General features: G+C 41.6%; 3 protein-coding genes across 3 annotated transcripts; 1 reads left to right on the forward strand and 2 right to left on the reverse strand.

Moving 5' to 3' along the window:
• Positions 1 to 420: 420 nt before the first annotated feature.
• Positions 421 to 1186, reverse strand: LOC145442614 (large ribosomal subunit protein uL16m-like). The gene has a single exon (XM_080320577.1). The coding sequence runs from the start codon at positions 1184 to 1186 to the stop codon at positions 437 to 439; it is 750 nt and encodes a 249-aa protein (XP_080176703.1). The 3' UTR covers positions 421 to 436.
• Positions 1187 to 1229: 43 nt separating this feature from the next.
• On the reverse strand, positions 1230 to 4488 carry LOC145442609 (RNA polymerase-associated protein RTF1 homolog). The gene has a single exon (XM_080320571.1). The coding sequence runs from the start codon at positions 4154 to 4156 to the stop codon at positions 2123 to 2125; it is 2034 nt and encodes a 677-aa protein (XP_080176697.1). The 5' UTR covers positions 4157 to 4488; the 3' UTR covers positions 1230 to 2122.
• Positions 4489 to 7206: 2718 nt separating this feature from the next.
• On the forward strand, positions 7207 to 10025 carry LOC145442613 (S-formylglutathione hydrolase-like). The gene is made up of 2 exons (XM_080320576.1): positions 7207 to 7504; positions 8866 to 10025. Exon 2 carries the CDS (start codon positions 8904 to 8906, stop codon positions 9750 to 9752), a length of 849 nt encoding a protein of 282 aa, XP_080176702.1. The 5' UTR covers positions 7207 to 7504; positions 8866 to 8903; the 3' UTR covers positions 9753 to 10025.
• Positions 10026 to 10467: the final 442 nt, after the last annotated feature.

Consider the following 10467-nt stretch of genomic DNA (forward strand, 5'->3'; position numbering starts at 1 on the left):
AGCAGTAGCTCCAGTAATGTTCTGTAATCTTTTGTGCCGCGCAACAGTGCGATCGATATGAAAGTTCAGACAGCCACCATAGCAGACTCTATTCAACGCAATTTACCAATGTCTGTAACTCATTCACGTACAAGGTTCGAAAAATAGATTATCTAGCATACGCCCCTGCTTCAGTTTGGATAGAGGGGATATTAAACCAGTTGTTACAATTACAGTCCTGAAAGTGATGCAATTATCTTTACCTAAAACGACTGTTGAAATAATCTGAAAACAAAACCACTCGTGGAAGTACTGAGTTACTGGCCAGTGGCCTCCTCATGCTGCAATCCCTACCAAACCAGGACTGCTAAGAATGTGACATCACAACCCTCAATACTCTCTGCTCAACATCCTACATACCTATGAGAAATAGAGTACTAAGAGAGTAATCGACACTCTATTTATAAACTCCGTAATGCAATAAATCATATTTCGTAAGATATTTCCTCATCCCTTGTAGGTTTTTCTCTGCGATTTCGCGGAACGTGATGAAATTTTGATTTTCGTCCTCTATTCTGCGTTCCTCCTCGTACATCAACTGCAAGCGTTCGTGCGTGATAGCGATCGCCGGCATAGGTAGATTTTGAGCGGCAATTTTCAAAAATTTATAAACCTCCTCAAAGCTGGCTTGACCGCCTACTTCTACAATAACTTGCCGAGCTTTCACGGGCGACACGTAATGGTCGATTTTTCCTTTGCCGCCCCCCATAACTGCATTTTTTGGATGTTTAGTCACTGGCTTATGCACAGGTGGGATACGAAACTCCGCTAGAAGGTATGGCCGTAACCTAATCGCTTTGTTTATCGTGAGTCTGAGCATGTCGATATGTCCAGGTTTTAAAAAACCACCTTTCAGCGCAATTATCGCATATTGTTTTAATCTGAGCTCTGCGCCTTCACCAAGGCAAGGCCCGCGGATGCACATCCATTCTCTTCTGATGTTCTTGGGCGGATTCACGTGTTGAGGCACTTTCGGATATACCGGCAAGTTGCGTCTTCTGTCTTTAACAACTTGAATCCCTTCGTAATCAGGTGGTGGAACACAATCTTCCGCAGACCATTTTTTCCCTGCGCACGGAACCATACGTTTGAACGAGGTGTCCCTTAGCAGCTTCAAACCGCTGCGATACCTCACGCAAGCATGCATGCTTGGATTTTAAAGACTACTGTATTGAAAGAATTGTTGCAACCTATTAAAATGCAGTGACGAGGTCAAAAATGTGATGCATTCAATAAAGAAAAGTCAAAAAAAGTTATCGACGAATAGCTCGCATGCCCGAGCACAAAAGCGTGGCTTAATCAGGACACAGAGCAAGAGGCCCTAGTGAAGCACTGAGCTGCAGACAATAACTTCATCCAGTAAATTACCAGCCACTCTGCCATTATTCTACAAACTTCAATATGGCACCATGAAGCCACATAGGCAGCAATGTAACCATGGCCAACACAATGTGGCATTACGACATGATTCTGTGGATCGCACAAGAGATAAAGTGAAACTGCTGAGAATTTCATCCACAGTTCGAGCGTGCACTGTAAAATATCTTACAGCGTACAGGTTACAACATTGAGTGAGGGGATCAAGCAGGAAACACATTCTTGCAATCTTAAAAAAGGGCGTCAAACCAACCAATATATCACATGAAATCCATCACAAACAAAATATCAGATCTTTAATTGTATTGATGAAACACACGGACACCAACACAAATAAAACATCGAGTCGGGTGCATGATACATACCACAGTGAGGCACTGATCACTGATCCAAAAACTAGCATACTCCAATTTTACAACAGAGGGAAAAATAAATAAAATGGAAACGTCTCTAGTGAACAAATGATAGAATTTCCTACCAAATGATATACATACATTCGTTGTCAGTATCAAAATGTAGCAAATTCAGTCTGTGAAGGTAGCTGGAGAGCTATGCCTATCGGCTACAGATTGCTACACAGGACACTTGACCTTGCGAGCTCATAGATTCGACATAGTGTCCTATCCTCCTAGACAATCTAGTAGATTGCGTCACCAGGATGGAGGATCGAATTTGGGGTAATAGAAACTTTTTTATCGATCCACAACTATATAAGGCCCTTCCTCTTTTTATAATCCTCCAAATTGAGAGATCTCCTGGGCACCGCAACTGAGTTTGACAAGCTAGTGACTTTGGGAGTTTGTAGAGGGTGTAAATCGGCCGACGGAATTTGCAAGTCTATCTTTATGTCGAAATTGTGAGCGTCGAAAAGGCTCGCGTCACCTTGAGACGAGCCCTCTTCCGAATTCACTTTTTTACCTCCGCGCTTAGGAGCTTCGTATGACTTATCGACCGTGCCACCGTATCTTTTCTCCATCTCCTTGATCAGACGTTGAGTTTGGTCGGAGTCTTCCGCGTTGGACACGAGAACAGGGTTGCAACGTCGCCTGGTAAATGGGTCTGCTGTTTTAGTACGGATATCCTTCCACTCTTCGATACACGCCTTTTCTTTTTCCAAATTTGCAGTTTTAATCCTTTCGTTGATAAACGAGATCCCGGCTATGTTCTTCTGTCTTTTGTCGTCCAAACTTTTAGCCCTGTCCTCCAGCTCTTCAAGTTCTTGATTCACGCGACTCAAGTCATCTTGATCCGCGAGCTGTTCGGCTACTTCCTTCTGTTTCATAAGTATCGTCTTGTGCATTGCGTAATTGTGCGGGTTACGTTGAAACCTCTTCTTCTCCTTGATCATATCATCAATGTCCTTGTCCTGAATGCTGTACTTCATGGCTTTGTTGATTTTTTGCGACCTTTCCTTCAACTCGTCTCGAGTGGGAAGCTTCATTCCAGCCGCTTTCATGGTTTCTTTCCATTTAAAAAATTCAGAGTCTGTAAAATCCGAATTTGACACAAACTCAAGCCTGAAAACACGCTCCTGCTGCCCATGACGGAGTCTTAATCCACGGTTTGTGCGTACTTTACCTAGTTGGTACACTTTGGCAGTTTCGACTACATCTGTAATCTCAGCGATACGGTACACCGGACGACTGTTATGATTACCAATGCCAATTCGGACAAAACAACCAAAAATGGTTTCCTTAAAAAACGGTAACAACAGCCAACGCTCGAGTTTATAACGAGACAGTCGGATTTTCGAGACTTCCGCTAACGTTTCAATTTCTTGAGACCCTTTAACCGAGCGTTGATTATCAGATGAAGGAGATTGTTTTCCGCTAGCATCACTGTCACTTGAAGATGAATCCGAGTCACTGGAGGAGACAAGATTTCGAGTTTTAGAGGATTCAACTCTATCATCATCATCGTCATCATCATCCTCGTCACTGTAGACTTCACTTGCTTTTAGCTTTTGCTTTTTCTCAATTTCAGCGGCCCGGTTCTTTTTACGTTCGCGTTCCGCTTTCAAACTTTCAAGCGTTCTGTGTTCTTTTTTGTCTTCCATTTTTTGTCTCCTGCCGCTTCTAATTTGAGAGAGGGAATCGCCGGACGCGGATTTCGAATCGTGCCTTTCCGAGCTTTTCTTTTTGACTAATTTCTTTTTTTCGTATTTACCACCCTGTAATTTCGCCAATCTCAGTTTTTTCTCGATCTCAAATCGTTTTTGTAGAGCTTCTCGCTTTTCCAACCGATTGTAGAGTTCCTGTTCGCGTTCTTTTTCGGTCATATTTTCGAGTCTGCGTCTATCGTCTTCGTCGCCGACTAATTCGTGATCATAACCATCATCAAATTGTTTACGAAGTTCTTGTTCGTCAAACTCAGCTGACGAATCATCGCTAGAATCACCGGCACTGGAACTAATCTCTCCTTCTTCATGAGACCCGGCCCCTTCTGCACTACTGTTATCGGAATCTGATGAATCGTAAACGTGCGCTTTGCTCAAACCTTTCTTGTTACTTCTGGAATTCATTTTTTTCTTATTCTTTTTCGAACTGCCCGCGGTCCATTCCTCGTCGTTATCTGAAGTGTCGGAGCTGTCGCTCGACTCGATTTTTTGAGCGGGCGGGCTCGGAGACGCGCCGCTGCTGCTGCTGGCTTTTCGTTGGCGTTTGAAGGAGGATGAGTCATGCGAGTCTATTTCTCCGTCGCTGGAGTCGTCGGAGACGATGTTCTTCCTACGTTTTGACATCTCAAACACTATATTTATAGACAATAAGATTTGCTTTGATAAAGGTATGAATGACCAATTAAAACAATGGATAATAAAGGTTGAAGACGAGGTATAAGTACCACAAACGACAATGAATAATACTGATGCTACTCATGCAGAGTATTGATGTATTTTCTGGTAGCACGGCCTAACCTCGCAATGTCATTTCTTTTGCTTTTAGGCAGCGACATTCACAAAATAGATGGACCCAGCCACCATAACTCATGAGCATTGTTGGACAGATGTTCATTTCAATATGAAGAAACCTATCAAGAATATATCTAGCAAATTGTTTCGAGTATTTTAAAAGTTTCATTATATCGCGATCTAATGATAATCTGAACATTGAGCTAATGAAACGAATTGCTAAATGACTAACTAAAATTATTTCAAGAGACTTGGAGGTCTAGGTAATCTTGTAACTTCAATATACATTTGAATAAGTTATGTTCAGACATACCGTATATAATCATAATCATATTGAAATAAACCTGAATATACTTGGCTGACACTCGTCAGGGTAGTCATCAGAGAGAATTGAAGAGCAATGTATAACAACAATCGTATGTTCTACATTCAAATATCATATTACGGTATTCAAGTTTAAATTAATTATGTACGATGGCACTAGGCTACTAGAAGGATATCTATATTACTTATAAAACTCTAAACCATACCCGCTGACTAAATCAATATACATATAAGCTTACACTAGTATTATACTATAGTATCAATGAGACTAACAACTCGACTCGATCTATCAGAATCTTCGTTGCGGTCGCCCGCCTCGACTGCGCAGCTCTAAGTGCATGGTGCACATGAAATACATTAAAGCTGTTGCGTAAGGCCCGCCGTCATTTTATTTCCACAAAGCTTATTAGCTACACATCAAATGCCGAATTCGAGATATATTACAATGCTCCACATATTCCAGTCTCGTAGATTTGAGCTGAAACAGTGATCATCTTTTGATTCTTGACCCATTCTAAAGTGACAGCTTCTGTCAGCTTCTTGTAGACGCAGCTTCTCGTCTACATTGTTTTGCCGACTTTTGATAAGCCTCAAGCAATCGCGCTTTCACTCAGATGCGCTTTCCGACAATTTCAACGGAAATGCCAGATCGTACAAGATAATATCGTTCACCGAGGTGAAAGTACGGCTTTGTGACCGCTTCTGCTCAATATTTGTCTCAGTTGGAACTCCATTGGAACGCATTACCACTACACATCCGTGAATTGCCTTATAATAGATTCAAAAAAGACCTACTTGATCACCTCCTGTCGTTATACCATAGTGTCCTATATGGTGTCGACACAGCCAAATCTCACGCCTCAGTGAAATTGTATCACGTCACAATTTCCATTTGGCTACAGGCAATTTGACGGTCATTTTTGACCGGCTTGCCGAGCATTAAATTTGGTAAAACGGGTATCAATCGAAAGCTGACTCTGCACTGATTACGAAAATATAAATTTTATTTCGCTCGTGTCCCTGGAACTCCCACAATCAGCCTCTAATTTTTCATTGTTATGGAGATTGGCATTGGGACACAACAATGCTGTCTGGCGAAACGAGAGAGTAGCTCAGGACGTAACAATGCTGTCTGACGAAACGAGAGAGTAGATCAAGAGAAAAAGAACCAGACACCATTGTTGCGTCCCAATGCCAATCTCCATAACAATGAAAAATTCGAGGCTGATTGTGGGAGTTCCAGGCACACGAGCGGAATAAAATTTATATTTTCGTAATCAGTGCAGAGTCAGCTTTCGATTGATACCCGTTTTAACAAATTAAATGCTCGGCAAGCCGGTCAAAAATGACCGTCAAATTGCCTGTAGCCAAATGGAAATTGTGACGTGATACAATTTCACTGAGGCGTGAGATTTGGCTGTGTCGACACCAGAGATGAGCGGATTTGAAATTTCTATGTCCTAATCCCATCCAAATCCGAACCTTCAAATCCAAATCCAAATCCTAATCCATAACTTTTTCATATTCAAGTCCATGTCCAATCCTAATCCGATTCCAACTGGAAATTCAGAAAAAAAACTAATTTATGCAATGGAGGGATTCGAAAATTTTCTTTCACAACCAACGATTCACTTGATTCAAAATAATCTAGTAACCATAAGTACATTAATAACTGATCTGAATAAAGTTTGTCGCCATTCGCCACACGACATTTCAATCTCACAGAAAATAGATAAATCCAATCCAAATCCTAATCCGTTCTGAAAAAAATGTCTAATCCAAATCCAATCCAAATCCGACAAAATTTCACAAATCCTGTTTTTTCAAAACCTAATCCTAATCCATGCTCATCTCTGGTCGACACCAGTAACGAGAGTAACTCTCTCGTTTCGCCAGACAGCATTGTTGCGTTCCAATGCCAATCTCCATAACAATGAAAAATTCGAGGCTGATTGTGGGAGTTCCAGGGACACGAGCGGAATAAAATTTATATTTTCGTAATCAGTGCAGAGTCAGCTTTCGATTGATACCCGTTTTACCAAATTTAATGCTCGGCAAGCTGGTCAAAAATGACCGTCAAATTGCCCGTAGCCAAATGGAAATTGTGACGTGATACAATTTCACTGAGCCGTGAGATTTGCTTGTGTCCACACCATATAGGACACTATGTCGACACCATATAGGACACTATGGTTATACTACTAACACTGTTGCCCTACATCGCCCAGACATTGCTTCATTGATCATTTGCTACCATCGTTTAATTTTTCTTCTATTTTCCTTTTTTAACTATAAACATTTTTACAGCCAGACTGTTCAGAGTCAAGTGTACCTGTTTGATGCTGGTGTGATCATACTATATGGCCTTCACGGTCTTATCGATCATTCCTATCTAATGCCGAATACTGTGCATGTATGTACCACCATCACTGCCGTTATGTATTTTGGTGGGATGAAAATATAGACTCTCTCTCTCTCTCTCATTGGAACTTTGAGATTGAATTCATTGTCGGTCTTTCAAATCTCTGATCCTGACAATCTGGCATGGCTCCAGGACTCCAGCGCATATAGATTCCCAGTACATTGCGAAAAAAAGAATATTCATGAAATTTACACAACCAACGTAAATTCATAAAAATTCGACATTGAAATTCGAGGAAGCAATGCTATTAGAAACACTGTCGTCTGCAACTGCAAAGCGACCAGTCGACAAAAGCAGGGAAAGTAGTCTCAGATGAATGATTCTGTAAAATCCGTTATCATTGGTCGTGCGTGAATCATTGCCGCTCCCGTTCGCACGAATCTGCTTTCTGCAAGTCTGCAATGCATCCATCCGTCCGTCCACGCTCCACATTGGTAAGTGTAACTCGCTCGCGGGAAGTGTGCGGACTGACTTTTATCGCCTTACTACCGTAAGCATCGAATTTTGCGAGTTGATGAACTATATCGCTTCGAAGTATCAAAAGTTGTTCACAAATATTTTTCCAATAGTCTGCCTCCTGTGTTTGATGACTTTTTCATACCTGCTAAACATGTCCATTCCCATTACACGAGATCCTCGTCTAAAGGAAACATCTACTTACACTTACCCCCACCCAATAGCAACCTAACTAAGAGATCTATCGACTACTCGGGACCTATCATCTGGAATGCATTACCACCACATATCCGTGAATTGCCTTATAATAGATTCAAAAAAGCCCTACTTGATCACCTCTTGTCGTTACACTAACACTGTTGCCCTACCTCGCCCAGACATTGCTTCATTGATCATTTGCCACCATTGTTTAATTTTTTTTTTCTATTTTCCTTCAACTAAACATTTCTTTACAGCCAGACTGTTCAGAGTCAAGTGTACCTGTTTGATGCTGGTGTGATCAGACTAGATGACCTTGACGGTCTTATCGATCATTCCTATCTAATACCGAATACTGTGCACGCATATTTTCTGTACCACCATCACTGCAGTTTGTTATGTATTTTGGTTCTATGAAAATAAAGACTCTCTCTCTCTCTCTGAGTGGAATTGATTCCATTATGTTCACGATAAGGACAGTCTCGTGCTGTAATGAGCGTGTTGCAGAAGCCATTCAGACAAAATATTGGAATCACATCATTTGGTCTGATGAGGTTAACATGTCGGATATTCGTAATGTTGCTCATTACATCGACAACATGATAGCCTGACTTTGAATTGAACAACAAGAATTATTTACCCGGTAGCGGGGTCAGAACAGAATCCAGACCTAAACTCAATCAATTGGAAATTGAATGGATCCCAGTTGTATAGGCTGATATGTTGAACTATATATATAACAATAGGCCATCGAAATGAGGCTGTAAAATGAGATAACATAAATGGTAGAGCATCCAGCTTCTTGATCGATACCGATGGGTAATGATTCCGACTGGGACCAAATATGCTACTTTTTGAACTGTGATGGTATGCGGCTTCCCATCTAGGTCCTCTTGATTTATTGTGTGGGGAATGGGGAGGAAAATAGTGGTGCTGTCTTAACAGTTCCTTCCTACACATCTTCATCAAGCTATCACATGGAAACAGTAATGTAAACTGCCTTTTTAAACAAACGGGGTCAAAAATTATAAATGATTTGTAAGACAGCTCAGCTTTCTATAGTACTCAACTTGGAAACAATTTGACTTCGTTTGAAATTTTAAAAAGTCATCGAGTGTCATGACAATTTATTTTCCTACAGGCTTGTTATAGTGAACTCGTTATTGTAGTATCTAAAAAATGGCATCAAAATTGACCGAAAAAGCGTGCAACCGAAGCTTCGGCGGGCTGCAGAAGGTTTTCGAACATGTCAGCGCCGAACTGAAATGTTCAATGAAGTTCGGAGTGTACCTGCCGCCGCAAGCTGAAAAGAAAAAATGTCCCGTCCTCTATTACCTATCAGGACTAACTTGCACGGAACAAAATGTAGTCACAAAGGGAGGATTCCAAAGAGCCGCTGCTAAGCATGGTATCGTCGTGGTATGTCCAGACACCAGTCCCCGCGGGGTGAATATAGAAGGCGAGGATGATTCGTATGATTTCGGCTCGGGGGCTGGATTTTATCTTGACGCTACTGAAGATAAATGGAAGACACATTATAGAATGTATTCGTATGTTACCAAGGAGCTTCCGAATGTAATCCGTGACAACTTCAATGTTACTGATAAAGCTGGCGTTACTGGGCATAGCATGGGTGGTATGGGTGCTCTTGTTGTGGGATTCCGTAATCCTGACTTGTATGGTTCGATATCTGCATTTTCCCCTATCGTAAACCCGATTAATGTTCCGTGGGGGCAGAAAGCATTCAAAGGGTACCTGGGAAACGATGCAGAATCGTATTTGAAGCAAGATCCCTGCCATTTGGTCAAGAGTTACTCCGGCTTTGTTGCTGAAGTCTTGATCGATCAAGGATTGGGTGATCAATTTTTAGCGGATCAACTAAAAACGGAAAGTTTTCGGGAGGCGTGCAAGGGCACTAAAGTGACGCCGACTATTCGAATGCAGGAGGGATATGATCACAGCTATTTCTTCATTTCTACCTTCATGGAAGACCACATGGATTTTCATTCGCGGTATCTTTGCTCGTGAAAGGGTCGGATGTGACTAAAAAGCAGCTGCTACGGTCAAAACTTGATTATCCATTCAAAATGATGTGCAAGCTTTCCTAATTCACATTTGCTTTGTTAATAATCAATGTTGATATTGAAATTCCGTAACAGCGGTTGAGATGACTTGATTTTGTTAGCGATAATATTTACTTCGCTTGCCTTCCAATGCGCCAATTCTGAACCTCGAAGTTTCCAATAGAATAATTTCTTTTACTTTCTGATTGAAAAATAAATACAGCAATCATTATTTCAATTGTAGCTTATGTCTTGAACTGTAGGTGATGATATCGAAGTCTTAGCTACGTTGAATTTTGAATTTAGCAACACCACGTTACCAGTCAAGTGCCAAGTATGCGTTTGAATTCGCCACGGAGTCAAGAGAGAAAGGGGGTATTCATTTTTCGCCTGAACCATCGAGATGCTTTTGACGACGAAGATGCGATAAGATCGCGAGGTCATCTAGTCTGCACGCCCGTTTTTCTCCATGCTATCCGTGGATGCTGAGCGCCTAGCAGGATAGCGGCGAATACCAGTTTTTGAGTCTTTGGCCTGACCCGGCCGGGGATCGAACCCACGACCTACCTATAACGAAGCCGGACGTATCACCATTACACTATCTTGCTCGATAGTGTCCAAGTCGTGCAGCGGAGGGCCTAGTCCGAGTCATTCTGTTAACTGTTCAGTTTGAGTCGTTT

Source organism: Botryllus schlosseri, chromosome 7 (assembly GCF_051294905.1).
Source record: "Botryllus schlosseri isolate E-star chromosome 7, Bs_hap1, whole genome shotgun sequence".
Taxonomy (NCBI): domain Eukaryota; kingdom Metazoa; phylum Chordata; class Ascidiacea; order Stolidobranchia; family Styelidae; genus Botryllus; species Botryllus schlosseri.